This window comes from Dendropsophus ebraccatus, chromosome 2, assembly GCF_027789765.1.
Source record: "Dendropsophus ebraccatus isolate aDenEbr1 chromosome 2, aDenEbr1.pat, whole genome shotgun sequence".
Lineage (NCBI taxonomy): Eukaryota > Metazoa > Chordata > Amphibia > Anura > Hylidae > Dendropsophus > Dendropsophus ebraccatus.
The window spans coordinates 38,791,598-38,810,488 of NC_091455.1; the positions used below are offsets into that span (position 1 = coordinate 38,791,598).

The window sequence follows — 18,891 nt, forward strand, 5'->3', positions numbered from 1 at the left end:
CAGGTCCCACTGTGTAATCCTTTGAGGAGGAGGCGGGGTGGGGGGGAACCTGTGGAAAGTCTTTTTGAATGCAGAAAATAGCATATTTGCCTAATAAACTATTGATTTCTGCAAAAAAAATTTAAATAAAAAATATGACAGTGACACTTTAAATAATTTCCCTTTAGAACCAATAGTACATGAGTAAAGTAACCTATACTCATATTAGCAGGACCACAGAATTGTCTAGATAACATTTGATCACACACAATAGAAAAAAATTGACTTAGTGGCAACTTTTGTCTATTTATATTAGTTAACAATAAAAAATGGTATCCGAAGGTTGTGAAATGTATATATTACCCCTATCTGTAAGCAGTTTCTCCAAACACTGTATATACAGGAACAACATAACTTGTGCATAAGACAATAATTAGCCCCTACGTGTTTCCCCCAACCAACAAGCGGCCTCAGGGGGTAATGTATGGGGAGCAAAAGACTTGAAAATATATGGTGACGCTAATACAATTCAGCCAGTCCTGAATCGAATCATGGGGTGTCTTAAAAAGCTCATGTGCCTATGATTGAGATTCCAGGACAACATATTGTACAAAAGGCACCCGTAAGGTACTGTGTACAATAATTCTTATTGGTTGCTATGAGCTTTGGCTTTTAGAATATCAACTGGTTGTCCATGGCACTTGAGTATACATCCGATCCATGAAGCTATTGGGGTTAACTCAAACTGCATAATTTTTCCAGAAATTCACTTTCATACAGCCAAGTGCATAATCCCATTCTCCACTAGTCTTTTGAAGAGTCGTGGGAGTAATTTTCTGGTTACGTGAGAAGTTACAGAGCTCACTGGGGATGTCTTGAAGCATTGTGAGCTCTCCTGAGCGGGCAGTGTTGTGGTAGCCTTGCCATCGTGAATAATATCCAAGCGTGCAACTGGCAGGAGATTAGTCCCACCATACCCTGTATATGGGTTATAATCTTCTCAATGTGAGGTCAGTCTAGCCTACCATGTGAAAGCAACAAAATGGTTGGTACACATTCTACTATTAATAATACAAGGTCGGTTACTATAAACAAGCCATCTTATCATCCACCACCTCTCTTACAATGGGGGCGCGGTAGTCAGACATCTCCGCTCTAGTATTACCATTTAGATAAGAGGAACCTTCGGCCCTCCAACCAGGGCCGTGGAGTCGGTAAGCCGCAGCTCCAACTCCGACTCCTGAATTTTATCAGGACCGACTCTGACTCCGACTCCTGCTCCTTCATAAATGGCCAGTCATATACCAGGGGAGTTATTTATCACACTGGCTCAGCAGCTTCTCCCTAATGTCCTACATGATCCTGGGGCGACTTCTGAGGGAATAAGGAAAGATATAAAGCAGCTTCTCCTGTGTGTGCAGTGGATGCAGCCAGTCTCCAGCCTCCATGTCCTGAACAACTCAGAACTAGACTAGATGGAGCAGGTGGTCTTTTCCTGCTGACAATCTTCTATGTTTCTAACTAAATATTCACCATACTTAAAAAAACACTACTAACAATGCCAGATACCTGTAATATAGAGGTCAGCCATAGTGATATAGAGGGGGGTCACACATAGTGATATAGAGGTCACACAATGATATAAAAGGTCACTGTGGGGGCGCGCAATAGCATGCACACACACAGCCTGCTGCAGTCAAAGCATATTCACACCCACACAGCCTGCTGCAGCTATGACACCCACACAGCCTGCTGCAGCCATAGAACACACACACACACACAGCTTACTGCAGCCATAGCACACACACACAGCCTGCTGTAGTCATAGCACACACACAGCCTGCTGCAGCCATAGCACACTGAAGAAAAACACACAATCTTCTCCCAGAGAAAAAACACCACACTGAGGACAGAGGTTACAGCTACACTACTTATGTCTTCTCCTCCTCCTCTATATTACACAGGATATCTTCATATTACACTGCTGCTCATATACAGACATCCAGCGTCCAGGAAGAGAACAGCACAGATCTCCCCCCACACAATGGACTCTTCCAGCTCAGAAACAAACTGCCAAATAGTGACCCACCACCCTTATCGAATAGGACCAGTGTCCTATTAGAATGTTGCTCATAATATATATTCATGAGCAAAACTTCATAAAATTCATATCAAAATTCAATTCTACATTTTTTTTAAAGCTCAGACTCCGACTCCAGCCAAAGCTAGCTCAGACTCCGAATCCGACTCCGACTTCAGCCAAAGCTAGCTCCAACTCCCACTCCGACTCTCCGACTCCACAGCCCTGCCTCCAACTGTTGCAAAACTACAATTCCCATCATGCCTGGACAGCCAAAGCTAAAGCTTTGGCTGTCCAGGCATGATGGGAATTGTAGTTTTGCAACAGTTGGAGGGCTGAAGGTTCCCCATCCTTGATTTAGATAAATGACTATACAGTGAATAGATGTCTGGAGCCCCACAGAGCAACTCTGTTCTGGCTCATGGAGCGAGGTGTTGGGTGTGGGAACCCCCTGTTTTTCATATCCTTGTGCCCTAATAGGACATATAGGGAGTCATGGTTTTCATAAGACAATCCCTTTAAGTGTGCTCATACTTGAGGTGCTACCGGACATGGCTAGTGCTTGTGTTGTTAATAGTTGCAGGTAGGACCTGGACCAGCAGTTTTAAGGGGCATTCACATATTCCGTGCGCGGCCTGTAATTACGGATGATGTGTAACTGAACAGACTTTAGAGTTCCCGGCATCATCATTCATAATGACCACATGTCTGTACAGTACTGCAAAAATTAAAGTTTTGGAGCTCCCGGCACCATGAATGATGATGTTGGAAACTCCGAACTCCGTTCCGTAGCATGGAATCATGTGTGAATTCCCTATTACAATGGCAAGTCCAATTGCAACCCACGACTATCAGTGGATAGCCAGAGCTAGCCATAACCATCAGTACTTTCTATACACAATAATTGCAGGTTGGCTTTGCCTCTTGCCGCCGGGAGTGCTGAATGTAAGAGCGCCCCAGCCATGAAAGGAAGCCGAGATTATTTCTACTTATAAGGAATACACTCTTATTTTACTTCCCAATATAAAAAACCTCCTTCAAGACCCAGAATAGAAGCTGGTGCCTGATAAGACGTCTTCAGCAGACAAGACTGATAAAATTGTATATTTTATGAGCCGGTGTCTAGCAGCAAGTAAAAGATCCAGGCCAATCTCCTCAGTGTCCGTCTCCTCGCCTCTTCTCTGTTTGAAATGTAATTTTATGCGATAGGACGGAACTGAAGCTCAGATTAGAACAAGGTGTATCCAGTTATTGCTGTGTAAAACGAGACCGGCCGTAGTAGCCGTGTGCTCGGTATATAGATCCAAGGACTGTTATGGCTGGACAAACCAGATGGAGCTGTAGCCTAGCAGTGTTTGCTTCTTGAATTATTTATTTTTTGCGCTTCGAAATAACCTAAATGGTTAAATGCCATAACCACTAACTGTAATGACTACTGGTATTATAATAAGACAGAGGACAGGCTCTATTCTGGAAACGTGCAGCATGTGGACTGTCTGTTTCTGGATTTATCACAGTGGCTCTGGTCACCAGTCAGTTTGTGTTTTTTTTTTTTTTTTTTTGTGCTTTTAAAGGGTACGCGCACACGCTTGAACTTGGAACAGGCTTGACTTCAAGCGGAGGCCGCCCGGCGGAGTCCGCTTGAAGTCTCTGCAGAAATTCCGTAGTGTGAATGTACCCTTAGGGTAGGTTCACACTACGGAACCCGAGCGGAGAATTTCCAACTGATTCCATAGCGGGTACCCATTCGTGGCCATGCGCCTTTCCGCTGGCTCCATAGACCCCATTCTATGGGCTCCCGATTCTGCTATCCGCTGAAAGGATTGGCATGTCAACTCTTTGGGCGGAATGCTGAATCCACCCGTGCATAGAATGGTGTCTACGGCACGGGCGGAGAGGCGTGCGGCCGTGAACTGGTACGAGTTACGGAATCCTTTGGAAATTCTCTGCTTGGTTTCCGTAGTGTGAACCTACCCTTACGTTATAGAGAACACAGCAAAACGCTTGGCTATGATTGGATGCACAAAGACAGTGAATGGAACAGCGGATAAGCATGCTGCTTCTCCTACAATCACTTGGGGGGCATTGACCTCTGTTTTTGTGATCTGTAAAGGTTGCGGTGGTCAAATCCATATTGTTCAAGTATCCTGTGGATAAATACTAATTTTTAAAGGGGTACTCTAGAAAGTATTTCGATGTAATAGTTTGCCTATCGTCCAATATAGTACATCTCATTCTCTAAACTTTGCTAAAATAAAACAAGGAGACAAGGACCTTTTTGCTTTTTCCATTCCTGTTAGTGAGGACTATTGCAGTCTTTATCGGTTGTCATTGTCGACAAAGCCACTTTTTGTCTGAACTTGCTGCACACACGAGGAGCTCATCATATTGTTTCCTGTAGATGTAGATTCACCTGCTGCCCCATCCTCCTCTGTTCTTTTCTTTTTTGGGATTCAGCTGTCTCCTGACTGCAGCGTCCCCGGCACAGCTGCCACGTGGCGGTATCTTCTAGTAATGGCATTGTGAATTATTGACTAGTAATGGACTGTGTGTGAAAATGGAAAATCTTCCCTCAAGGTGATGTAAGCGGTGAACACTGGAGGGATCATAGATGATTCCCTACATAATGTATAGCAGCCCTTATGATGTAAGCCATGATTCCCTACATAATGTATAGCAGCCATTATGATGTAAGCCATGATTCCCTACATAATGTATAGCAGCCTTTAACGTACAACTACGACTCATAATATTCCTTGGTATTCCCGCAGCGGCTGGGAGTTTAAGTTTTTGCGCATTATTGTCACCTTCAAGGGAAAAATTATCAGTCAATTAATATGAGCACTGTTCTTATGTTCTTAAAGGGTATGTCTATGTTACCGATATTTTATCAATGCATTTTTAGGGTATAAACACACACACCGTATACGCAGCGTATTTACTGCTGCGATACGCAGCAAATACGCAACAAATACGCAGCAGATTAGATCTAAATAACTGAACACACCATCAAATCTGCTGCAGATCTGCTGCGTATACGGTGTGTGTTTGTACCCTTAAAACAAACCCTATGTTCACACTGTGTAATTTTTGAGAAGGGCATCCGCCAATCAGAATTAAAAACACAAGAAAATCACACAGTGTGAACACAGCCTAACTTTGTAAATAGTTCAGCGTCTGTAGCTCCTGTGCAGCTGTCCCCATAGAAAAGATGACTGATCCCTAGGTAGTGTGATCCGGCAGCAGCTGTGCTCTTTCATCTGTCCTAGACCTCCTCCTGACATGACTTTGATAAATTAGCTAGAAGTAAGAAACAGGTGAATGACAGTATGACCGCAGGGGCAGGCTTTTGTCTTACGTTACCATGAAAGTATATAGGTATGCATAGGAGCTGTATGGATACAACAAGGAGGAATGGGGTGTAATGTGTATTTTGGTGCAGAAAACTAAGTTTTTGGCAGACATAGACCACATTGTCCAGTGGGTCTACCCTAATGCTAAGTTTACACGAGGCGATTATTGGCCCGATCGTACGATTAACGATCTTGAAGTAACGTTTTTTTTTATAACGATCAGTGTTTAGATGGAACGATATATCGTACAGAAAATAGTTTTAGGATCGTTTTGTGATCGCTTAAGCCTATCTCACACATAGGTAAAATCAGTGAACGACTGTTTACACGGAACGATCGGCAATTTTTTTGCGAACGACGATTTAAGAACATGTTAAAAGATCAAAATGAACGATTTATCGATCGTTCGCCGCGTTTACACGTACGATTATTGTTTGAATTCGATTGTTATCGCGAAAATTTGCCCGATAATCGCTCCATGTAAACTTAGCATTACGGTGCATTTACACAGAGAGATTTATCTGACAGATCTTTGAAGCCAAAGCCAGGAACAGACTATAAACAGACAACAGGTCATAAAGAAAAGACTTTTCAAATTCATTCCTGGCTTTGGCTTAATAAATCTGTCAGATAAATCTCTGTGTAAACGCACCATAATATTAGCTTTATTTTAAGGTCCTATTGGACAAGGCAATTTTTCGTTTTCTCCAGTGAGCGATAAATGACTGCGAACGACCTGAAATCATTCACCATAATGCATGAAACAATGTTAGTTACCATCGTAATTATGATCGCAATTCGTCTACAGCGATGTGTACACACACAGAAAGATTTGTACACGATTAGGGCTATGTTCACACAACGTCAAAAATAGAGAAAAGGCGGACGCTTTTGCAATTTAAAATAACGTCCATTTTTGCCGCAATTTAACTGACTGCAATGCATTGAAGTCAATGGAAAGATGAATGAGCAATGCACATAATGTATTGAATAACGGACGTTTTTACCGTGGACGTCAAAATAATGAACATGATCATTATTTTCGGATGTCTTTTGCAAACAGCGGACGTTTTTTATTAGTTCACACAGTCTTTCTTTTGTCTCTGTTTTTACTATTAAATGCAATGGACTTCTCAATTAAGACACATCCAAATGCCAATTAGTAACCCCAAACTAGAATAATGTACCATTGCACTAAGGGGAGGCCAGACAGCTAAATAACGTCCATTATTTTAGCCTCAAAACAACGCACGTAATTTTAAATGGAGCTAAAAAAAGGTTGTGTGAACTTATCGATGATTTTAGGGTCAGCACAAAAGATGCGATTAAAGACACACGAATGAATTTTCGTTAGTCGTTTGATCTTTGCCTACATACCCACAGTAAGATTATGGCTTAAATTCAAATAATTGGATTTTTCACACGATAATCTTTTTGTGTAATAACTCCCTTTGGATAGATGTAAATTCATGCCAGGCAGGTTTATAGTCACTTTGGGTTTACCATCAACATGCGCTGATATCCTGTTCCAAGTATCTACTACTCTTTCATCATCCAAGATGGTGGTTAGGTTTCTCTGATAATCCAGGAACGGCCATGATTTGGATGATGCTATTATACTTTAATAATTCAGTATATAATTGAGAAAAGTCACTGCCATGATGCCTGATTGATCGGCTCACAAAATAAAGCTGAAGAGTGAATCTGGGCATGTATAGCGTGCTCTCTGCGGGCGGTGTAACACAGCAGATGCCAGTCAGTGAGCCACTGTCCTTGGCAGCTTCTTTCAGGTCCTGATTGGCGCCAGGCGCGGGTAGTTATGAATAGTAACATATGATGAATGGGTTGATGGTACACTCCGACCATCATGGAGATGGTAAACGTACGTGTTCACATGGAGGATAATATGATCAGTCACGGACTGATCAGTGGGTTACATAATCTCGTGCCCACAATTTCATGGTGCTCGAGTATAATCCATATCAGCTCATTGACTCCAGGTGCTGTTCTGTAAAGAAGTTTATCATAGAAGCTTTAACCCTTTAGGGTGCGTTCACATGTACAGGAGCTGCAGCAGATTTGATGGCGCAGATTTGAAGCTGCAGATTTGCTTTAAATCTGCGCCATCAAATCTGCTGCAGATCCTGTAAGTGTGAACTCACCCTTAAGGACGCAACTTATAATTTTTGCCCTATTGTATTTATCATCCTTTTGGTTCTAAAAAAATTTTTTTGTGGAGATAGTTGTACTTTTTAATGACACCTTTTTTCTACAGTGTAAGTTTAAAAAAAATTTAACATTTTTTTTATTTTCTACTAAAGCCAGTAGGAGGCGAATCGCCACAGTATTTACCATAATGTCTGATAGGTGTGAGCCCTAGAGGTGTAACCCCAGCTTACACCTGCCATTCTGATCCCTTATTTAGTGTTCCAATCCTTTGTTAGGCTATGTTCACACAACGTATATTTTCGTAAAACCACGGCCGTGATTTATACAAAAACATATGTTACATTACTGCCTATGGAATCCCTGCTGGAGCGTATACGCGTAGTATACGCTCCGGCCGGGATCCCTAACGACGCTGCAAACAACTGGCATGTCAGTTTTCTGACATGATAGAAAACCATGTCAGTGCACACTGTGGAGCGAGCGGATCCAGCCACTCGCTCGCTCCATAGCGTGCAGTGTAAAGTTCTGATGCAGGCGTGCCAAAAGATCATCCGACCGGGAGGATTTTTTCAGAGACCGACCGTTGCGTGTCCTTGCCGGGTCACGGAACGGACGGTCTCGTACACTGTATGAACATAGATAGCCCCAGGGTGTATTTACACTACAGAATCCGCGCAGAGAACTTTCCTTCCGCCACTTGCCCCTGTGCGCTCCCGCTTGAATCTCCGCCCATTCCATAGACTCCATTCTATGCTCAGACAGATTCCGCCGTCTGCCCAAAGAATTGACTTGGGTGGACGGCAGAATCCATCTAAGCATTGAATGGAGTCTATGGGTCAGGCAGAGATTTAAGCGGGGGCGAACGGTGGATTCCCCCCTTATAGCTGTATGAAAGAGGCCGCTGTACGACAAAAACGCTATGAAACTGCAATGCGAATTACCCCCATTCTGATCCAATAGGGGTTGTGCGCATTATATTCTCATGGTGTGTTTGCGGCCTTGGAGATCCAAACTTCCGGTTTAAAGGAGGAGCTCTCTGCTGATCCGGCAGTGGGCCGCCTTGACAGGTACACTTAAGTCCTGAGTATGGCCAGTCCCTGTCTCTAGACAGGAGAATATAGAGGGATATTTTCTATCTCACAGTGTGGGTTAGTTTGTTTGTTCTGCATGGAACAATAAGTCACATAATAGTAATGCATTGTAATAGGTTCTGTTTGCTCTGAGTGGTTTTCTTCTCATTATTTCAATGACTCGGTTACCAGCAGCGCCTCGTAGATTTCTGGCACAGTGTGTTTTGTTTTCTCCTTAATTACATTTTGCAGCGTCTTCGGCTGCAGACCGCTGGATGGAAGCGTTGGGGCTACAAACAGCAGTGCCAGCATCTCATTACATCAGGATCCCAGAGTCATCACAACGGGGCTGCTGAGATGTCAACCTGGCAGAGCGGCCACAGAGGCACACCGCTGCTTAAAGTGGCAGAAACATACATTTCACAGTACCAACAAAAACCTCCAAAATTGAAGTATCCCGGTCATTAAAAAAAACCTTTTGAAATATGAAGAGGGATTTTTTTTTTATCAGTCAGGAACTGAGTTTTCAGACCCCTATAGATGATTAGATATACAGAGTGTTCTCGCCCTGGCTCATTGTAGCAGACCCCCAGCACTTTTCAAATATATTGAGGAGAAGGGGACTGCAGCATACTTCACTCTATGCTTTGGCATTTATTCCACCTTATTGCTGGAAACAAGCTCTATTGACTGTAGAGAACTGCCTGATATGACTAGACTATTTTCGAGCATGTTTGTGGTATACAATAATCTAATAGTATATCTAAACTTAGAGGAGACAGTCTACAGAATCACCTGATGTATCATACAGTCTAGATTTTGTATAGCAAATTGCATTGTAGTAAGGGTCCACTTAGACCGGCTGATGACGGCCTGATCAATAATGTAAACGAGTGCCGATCTGCTATTACACGGCTCAATTATCGTTTAGCAAGGGCTGCACTGACATCGTTGTCCAGTGTCCATGCAGCCCTTGCCCTAAACTGTTATACATCACCTCTCCACGCTCCTGCTCTTTACCTGTTCTCTTCTTCCTCCCCGGTGCTGTGACTGTAGCTTCAGAGCTCAGCCAATCACTGGCCAGGACAGCAGAGAAGACCGTTAGCATGAAGAGGTGATGTATAACAGTCTATTTAATTGTTGGCCATCAGCCGTGCATCCCCATTACACGTAGTAATGCACGGTCAGCAGTCAATGACTTTAGGTCCGGACCTGATCACACGATCATCGGCTGATTGTTGTCTCTATTACACAGATAATCTGCCTGATTGGCCCGATTATCGCTCCATGTAATAGGGCCCTGACATCTATCAGGAACATAGTTGACAATCTTAGATGGTCAGGCACTGGCAGATGCAGCTTGTACCTCTCTCTATAGTTCTGCCATTGTAATGTGGGTTTATGTCTCCCTTCCCCTTTGTGTCACAGTTTCCTGTTCTAGAGCATCTCATCACAATATGACAAAATGTTCTGATTTATTTATTATTTATTTTTTGGTTTGTTTCTACGTGTACATAACTCAAGGAGTAACATTTGCCATCGCTACACCAGACCAGCCTTAAGGCCCTATTACAAGGAACGATTATCGGCTGTTTTCGGACGATGTTACGGCCAATAATCGTTCCATGTAATAGAAGGCAACGATCAGTCAACATGAACGCTGGCGGCTGATCGTTGCAGTCGTTTGCCCTTCAACAAGTTGAAAGACAAACGACTCATATAGCAGCAATCTGCTGACTATGGCCCGTGGAATAGGAGCAGCGGCAGCAGACCTCTGCTATGGGCTGCCCGGACAACCTAGCGATCACCCGGGCAGCATTGGCTGCACAAGGGATGGATACTGGCTGGGCCCCCAGTATTAATGGATCTCCTGCTGTATGTTGCCCCTGTGCTAGTTCTTATTTTTTTTTATTTATTTTACTGTTCATATTTTTTTCAATGCTATTATTTTTCCTTTCTCCCTAGATCACAGATCTATCACTACCCAACTACCTTGCGGCATCTTCAGTTGGACTATTTCCAACCCAACTGTTGAACTCCTACCTGGGAACAACGTTACGTACGATGGAGGATGTCATTGCGGAACAAAGTGTTAGTGGATACTTCATATTTAGCTTACAGGTAATGTTCCCCCCACTATAGTGACCACATGATATTTAGGTGATGGTGAGTTTATAGAGTGGACCACTGTTTCTCTGTGTGATATGTTTTTTTATTTCATTTTTCATAATCCTTGAATTAGTTTAATATAGTGCTTAAAGGGGTTCGGGTCTGTTCACACTGAGTAAATATGGTGGAATTTCACGCGGAGCCCCCGCCGCGCCTCTGCTCTCTGCTCAAAGAATTGACATTTCAATTCTTTGAGCAGAGGTGCATGTGAGGCATCGCATTGACACACTGAGGCAGGCGGGATTCTGAAAGTAGGCTTTGCGTGGAATTCCGTCACATTTACTCAGTGTGAAACTTATCTGGCAAGAGAAAAGTGTAATGTTGCAGGTATATAGAAGACAACATGGAAGCTATGCTTACCTCTTCGCGCTCCCCCAGTGTCCTCCTACAGGTCTCAAAGTCCCCAACTTTAATATCCCGCCTCCACATCCTAGCCAAAAAAATTTTTCCGCCAGTGACGAACTTGTTAAGAACTTGCCTGGATTTGTTAGGTTAAAACCGGAGTGATGATAAAATAATTTTAGCATTACATAGAGCTGGTAAAAGGGTGCTGATCAGGTTGACTTAATGGAAGGAGAAGGGGTTAGTGAAGGGGTGGTCAAGCATTGGAGGTGGGCCTGTCCTCAGTTGGGATAAAACCCCCTACCCTCTATGACGCAGCTCCATTAGAATCAAAGGAGCCGCGTCATAGAGGGGCGGGGTTTTTCTCCAACCGGCTTTCCTGCGCCAATGCCGTTCTATACATGGGTAATACTTAAAACGAATGTACCATCAAGTAGATTCGCTTTAAGTGGCGTCACTCAAGCCCAAGGATTGTGAATATGAGAGTGAGGGGGGTGAATTGGGTTGGGGGGGTTGCATATAAAATGAACACTAGGAATATAACACTACTACGAAAGTAATTTTTATATTATATTCTTTCTCTCCTCCTCCACAGATTATAATAAGCATAGCTCTTATGTTCTATGTTGTCCACCGGGCCCAAGTAGAACTCAATGCAGCTATCATGGCTTGTGAAATGGAGCTAAAGACCTCTCTGAAGGGGACTCAACTCAACGGTGGTAGCTCCATTTTCTGCAGCAAAAGAACCTTGTTTTCTATGGGCGGGATTAACATTGTATGATCTCTACTCAAGCCGTGCAGCCTTTGTTATTGCCAAGATTCCAATGACTTTCTCTTTATTGAAGGAAAAAGACTTGGGCTCCTCCAGAACTTTCCAAATGAACCTTAAGCGGTTTTCCTTTTTGCAAGGATGCCCACCAGGATCTCCATGTTGGCAGCATCCTTTTGACCTTCACATTCTGTGTGTGCCATGGCATATACAATGCACTTTTTCCTGCACAGCTCTTAAGAACAAATGTCATGGCATATTTATTTATTAATGCACATAGCTATTTCATATGAAATGAAGAAAACTTGCAAAATGCAAAAGTATGTTTTTGATCTTTGTTTTTTTTTTTTTTTTTTTTGCATTTATAGTATTGTTATTACAGCATCATGTCGCCTAAAATACAGCTTGAGTTCTACGAAATCTTGACAGATCTGTGGATAACATCGCCAGTCGAGAGAAAAAAAAATCCATCTTTGCAACTTTTTAAATATAGTTTAAATGAATTTCAACTAAAAATAAAGCAACTTTGCATATAGCTTTAATGCATGCCTAGGTGTTTCCGTAGTAACAGACTACAAACAAAGTGCTGTCAGTTATATCCATCTCCCCCATACTTATTTTTAACATACATTTGGTATATTAGCAAGAAATAGGAGGAAAGTTCAGCTGACTACGCTTAGTTTGTAGTCTGTTACCATGACGACAGATTGATCTGTGTATAAATTTCAAACAAAATAATAGATTTTGTTTTTGCAAAGTTGCTTACATTTTTAGTTTAGATACACTGGGACAATATAAACTTGTTAAGGTGGACCTTCCCTATTTAAAGTTGTGTTTTAGAGGCAGAGGCTTCTCTCCTGGAGAGTAGACTATTTGTTCTGCCAAGGGATTGACTGCATTATAAACATTTAGTCAGCTGCATATAATGTGGGGAACTTTTACATACATATTTCTGAATGTTTTGGGTAGCTCTTTCACATACATTTCTTGTATCAGTCTTATTAGTTTTGTAGATAGTGTTTGATAACCGTAGGACCATTTTTACTGTCCAAACAATTCAGAAGACCCCCCATACAAAGTGCTCTTAAACTAGTTGTGTTTTGTTAAAAGTTTGAGTTCCATAGACACAACTGGAGTTTTGGTTTGTTGCGGGTAAAAGCCATGTTTGTCAAGGGCTAGATTTACAGATCGTTGTTGTTTACCTGAATGGGTTGCGTTAAGGCATCATGCACACTGCTGAGTGTCCAGAATCCTCTATACCAGGAACCTGTAACCGTCCGGCTGTTAAACTACAATTCCCATCATGTCTGGATAGGCTGTCCAGGCATGATGGAAATTGTATTTGTGCAAAAGCTGGAGGGCTGCAGGTTCCCTATCCATACAATAGAGTCAGATTTGTTCCAGAAATAGCCTCTCCTGTCCTCAGTTTTTGTTTTTAGCAGTAAAATGGATCTGAATTGTAATACCACACACAACCTGAAACCACACACAACCTGAAGACAAGGGTGGAGATATTTATGAAAGAAAGTAGCTGTGGTTTTTCCAATCCTGGATAACCCCTTTAAGAGACTTATGTCTCTAAATAAGTATAGTAAGTGTACTTTATCCTACGTGCCCGAAAAACTGCTGTATTCTGTAGTTTTTGCACTATAGTTTCCATCAGTTTCTGACATTAAAGGGGTTATCCAGCGCTACAAAAACATGGCCACTTTCCCCGTCTCTTGTCTCCAGATTGGGTGGGGTTTCAAACTCCGTTCCATTGAAGTAAATGGAGCTTAATTGCAAATCACACCTGAACTGGAGACAAGAGAGGGGGAAAAGTGGCCATGTGTTTTGTAGCACTGGATAACCCCTTTATGGAGCGTCCATAGAGCCCACACCCTTTCACACTAAGCCCGACCTATTTGTGAATTTCATTAAGCAAAGCAAAAAGTCTCCAGTTTTTGCACATATGTGGGTGGACCAAATTTTATATGTTAATAAAATTCCCTTCTTTTTTGCATGTTTTATTAGAAATCATTCAGATTTATCCAGAATCCAACAGAAAAATATTGGTTATATCTCTGTATGAACTCCATAGGTATACAGCGCTACAGTAAAGCCCTTTACACTTTTATGGTGGCAGCCTTGAGGTTGGGGGAAGCTTACTACAGCCTGGTGCATGATGCCATGGGTTGGTAGGGCGGTGTGTATAATATATTTTGGGATTCTTTGGCGGCGGAGTTATTGGTCGCCTTGATGAGAGCAATGTTACTGCCTGTTCATTTCTAGACACAATTAAACTTTAGGTATTTCTGGCCCTCTTGACTCTTTTTAGACTTGACATATTCTCATTGTGTAGGATTTGCTGATACACGTGACTGAAAGCAGCTCCGGTACTAAATGGTACGCAGCAATATGTATTGTACAAGTCATTTTGGTATTATATTTTTGTAGATGTAGTTGTAACGGTATTGCTTACTTATTCATAGGGTACATCGACGATACATGTATAGAAATTCATGGAGACGGCAAAATCTCCAGATCTAAAATGCTGGACTGTCTGCAGCATGTACTATTGAGTGGCCTTCAAATTTTTATGCTTATTTATTTTTTATTTCCACTTGTAATATAAGCTTTAAAACAATATAAATATAGCCATTGCTTGAATTTTTTGTATTTCAAGTCTTGCATTTGCTGCCTACACACACTGGGTGTAGTCGTGTTGGAGGAAAATATCATTAACATTGATTTTGTACATTTGGCTCTGTCCACAACATGGCCGCCTCCTTTGCATGTAGTGCGCAAGTACACTTAGACTTGTACATTGCTGTACTGTGTCTGTTCCATTTGCTTTGCACATTTATTCCATTTGGACGGTAAGACCTGTGCTAAATTTGTATTCCGAGATGGTAAAACCAACCCCCCACCTCCCCCTTTTTTTACTCAGGACTTTTGAAATGTGAATTTTCATCTGAGTTATTACAGTTCAGCTATGGAATATTAAACTATAATTTAACAGATGTGTCGAGTGACTCTGTGAAAAAGTGAACAGAAAAATGTAAATCTTCCTTAAACTTTTCAATGTGTAATTTTAAGGTTTGTTTGGATTCATTCAGAAAGAACATAATTGTATGTTTAATGGTTAATTTCATGCAGAATCTGCAAGGCAAGCCGTTTTTTATTAGCTTTTATTATGGGATTGAATACTATGTCTGCCGTTCCCCTAGAACAGGTATGGGGAATAGAGATAAGCTAAACTCGAACATGCTTGAGCCCAATCATTCGGCATTTGAATACTGGTGGCTGAAGAAGTTGGATGCAGCCATAGAGAGTCCAAGAAAACATGGATACAGCCATAGGCTATATCCATGTTTTTCCCGACTCCATAGGGCTGCATCCAACTTCTGCCACCAGTATTCCCATGCCGAACGATTGGGCTAAAGCTGCGCTCATCTTTGATGGGAAATTGTAGTTTTGCAACAGCTGGCTGGCCGAAGGTTCCCTACCCCTGCGCTACAGTATACTATTGTATTGGCCTGTATTTTATCATTAGTGATTGATCATAAAACCAGCATGTTCAGGTACACAGAATACTTTAAGCTAGTGATAGTTGCACTAAAATGTCACAATTTGAATTTTTTAAAAGAAATGTACAAAATGAGGACCTAAATAACAGCTATTACTTCGGGAATAACGTCCCTCTATTTGAAATTTGATTCCTCACATTTTGAAATCATGTCATTAACGAAAATGTGACTTCTTACCCTAAGAAAATAGTTCTAAAGTCTTGGCCACTAGGAGTCTCCCTTCCCTGCAATCTGCTGTCCACTGCCTGTTGTGAAGGGACATTTGTCTCTAGTAACAGCTGGATCAGGACAAATTACAGGAAGTGGGGGTTACCATATACTATGAAGGCCTAAGAATGCCTGGGGCGTTTACCTGCCAGCTGAGCTAGTCCGTCTACTGAAGAACATGCACACTGTTCCTCGGGTAAGTGTAGGATTTCTTTTTTGTCTCACCACCTATGAAGTGTTATCCTTTTCTTGCTGTTTTTTTCTCACATGCCACCTTGCAGATACAGTGCATCCAGAACAACTTTACCACCCACATACCATCTAGTACTGTACTGTGTAAACCATCAGCCTATCACAGTGCCAGGCCTGTTAGCCTAATGTACTGTGATTGGCTAGAGAAGTAAGGGAGAAAGTACCTGTGTGTATACTACTGGCAAACAGTCCATCTCTGGCCCTGCCCCCTGAGAAATAGTTGTGTACCATGGGACTCTTAATTTATACATTGCAGATTTCCTGGATCAATTTCTGCAATTGCCCCATTAATCTGAAGGAGGCTTGCAGAAATTCATGCTGCTGAATACTTAGCATTTTTGAACAGATTTTCAAGTCAGAGAAATTTTGGCAACAAATCTAACCACATGTGGAGATGTCTTAAGAGTTCTTGGCATGTAGCCTGTACGACGAGAATAGTTATAGGTAAGCAGTTGTGTCACTGTAACCTGTAAACTCCTTGAGTAATAATTGTGTGTTTAAAGTCTATCTCCTGTTTAAATAAAAAAGTGAGAAACACAAGACACAATTCAATAAGACAAATTTAAACGAAAGAGTTTTGCAGCAGATACTACAAAGAAAAGAACTGTTACCCTAAGACAGTGGCTTCATAGCAAATTAAACTACTTATATACAGTATGGGGTGCACCAATTTTCGATCCACATTTAAACAGTTTGGGGGATATTAAAGCGACTCTGTACCCACAATCTGTCCCTCCAAAACCACTTGTACCTTTGGATAGCTGCTTTTAATCCAAGATCTGTCCTGGGGTCCGTTCGGCAGGTGATGCAGTTATTGTCCTAAAAAATAACTTTTAAACTTGCAGCCCTGTGTCAAACTGGCGTGGCCTAGAGTATCTGTGCTCTAACTTTGCACCCCCCCTTCGTCCCTCCGCCCCACCCTCTTCATCATTAGGAATGCCACTGGCAGGATTTTTCCTATTCCTCTGCAGTGAACACTGCACAGGCGCCTTAACGATCCAGCCCATGTGACGTGCTGACACAGCTGATGAATAGGAGAATACCTGCCTGGAGCATTCCTAATGATGAGGAGGGCGGGGAGGAGGGATAGAGAGGTTGTGCCAGCCTAATGCACAGACACTCTAGGCCACGGCAGTTTGACACAGGGCTGCAAGTTTAAAAGTTGTTTTTTAGGACAACAACTGCATCACGTGCTGAACAGACCCCAGGACAGATCTTGAATTAAAAGCAGCTATCCGAAGGTACAAGCGGTTTGGGGTGGGGAGGCAGAGTGTTGGCACAGAGTCACCTTAACCCTTGTGAAGAGGTGTAGTTGCCCAATGCCCAATTTTAATTTTTAAAAAGGCTCTGATGAGCCAACCAAATGTTTGTGTTCCTCCAAGCCCATGTGCTCAGCATTGGACTCTCGGTGGCTGGAGGACTTATGGCTGTATCCAACTTATTCAGAGGATAGTGGACAAGTATGAGATTGTGAGGGGTCCGGCCCTATTCCACTGGACGATTATCGTTCAGATTATCGTTAAATCGTTCGAATCTAAATGATAATTGTTCGTTTGAATAGCAGTTAACGACTAACGACCGAACGAGAAATGGTTGCTCGTTCAATAAGACCTGGACCTATTTTTATCGTTGCTCATTCGCAAATCGTTCGCATTGAATAAGAAGTAATTCGTAGTAGTGACGAATGCAATAGCGACAGCAAGACGACCGCAAGAACGATCATAAGTAATGATTATCTTTCCATGTAAATGGGTGAACGATTTCAGGTCTTTCGTAATAGCGGTCGTTTGGATCTTTATTGTTAACGATTATGCGAACGATAATCGTCCCGTGGAATAGGGCCCTTACTGTAAATTCGCTCATCTCTAATGCCAAGACGTGTCTATGAGCGCGCAAAGGACTGGGACTTCCTGTGTTTTTTTTTTTTTTAAAAGACCAAATATTAACATGGAGGGAGCAGTTTGACCATATGTATTACATTGATTTAAACATAGTAAAGGGTTAGAAAATAAATTGTAAAACTGCCAGTTATCACAACCAGTGTTGATTTTGTAAAAAAAAAAAAAAAAAGCTTTTGCGACAGTGTCTCTTTAAAGGGATTTTCTAGTAATAGATAAAAAAAAAAGGTTTAGGCTATGTTAAGTCAAAATACATATATATATATATATATATATATATATTTTTTTTTTTTTTTTTTTTAATTGCACTGTGTGCACAGACTGACATTTTCCCCCATAGACTTGTAGCACATAATTATGACTGTGTTTTATACCAATTTTATTGTCATATTTTTGTTTTTATTTTAGTCTGTGTGAACATAGTCTTAATTTTCCCCCAATTAACAGCATAAGCTCTATCCTTGCACTTCAGTCCCCTTCACTGGAACACAGATGATTTCCTGTACTGTCCATGGCCCCTAGCCAGAGGTAGCCCTGTTATTGGAACAAAAACATTTGGCACCAGAGCGGGGATCTCGGTGACAGTCCTTTTTTTCGAAACGCCACCCACTTCCCGTCCTTGGCACAGTTCTCTTCTCATGCAGCGGACCGGCTGCTGCACAGGAGGCAGGTCCGGTGCCCCTCCAGTGTGACATAGCTCCGTTAGAATCAACAGGGCAACGTCCAAAGGGGAGGGGATATTGTCGCACTAGGGGGCAGCAGGCCGGCCTCCAGTGCATAGAGTCTGACCAGTGCACATGAAGCGAATGGGACCTGGGCAGTCGTACCACCAGGATCCCCGCAGTGGCTCCGACTGACAGTCAGTTGCCTTTGTCAAACACTACACATCTAGAGTTGTTATTGCGCTGGAGTAAAGAGATTTTGCAATGTGAACTTCGTAGCGGCCATAAAGCCGTTTCGCTTGTTAATGACATCATGCAGTATATCAATATAGTTAAAGGATTTTATTACTTTCCAAATCCCCATAGATAAGA

The 18,891-nt window shown here is 42.1% G+C and overlaps 1 protein-coding gene across 1 annotated transcript in view; it reads left to right on the forward strand.

Annotated features, from left to right (window-relative positions):
* Positions 1 to 14,953, forward strand: part of TMEM64 (transmembrane protein 64) — a 30,136-nt gene extending 15,183 nt beyond the window's left edge. Inside the window, exons 2-3 of the mRNA XM_069957390.1 lie at positions 10,617 to 10,772; positions 11,758 to 14,953. Of these exons, the coding sequence (XP_069813491.1) occupies positions 10,617 to 10,772; positions 11,758 to 11,943 (342 nt within the window). The 3' untranslated portion in view covers positions 11,944 to 14,953. The remainder of the gene's footprint in view (positions 1 to 10,616; positions 10,773 to 11,757) is intronic.
* Positions 14,954 to 18,891: the final 3,938 nt, after the last annotated feature.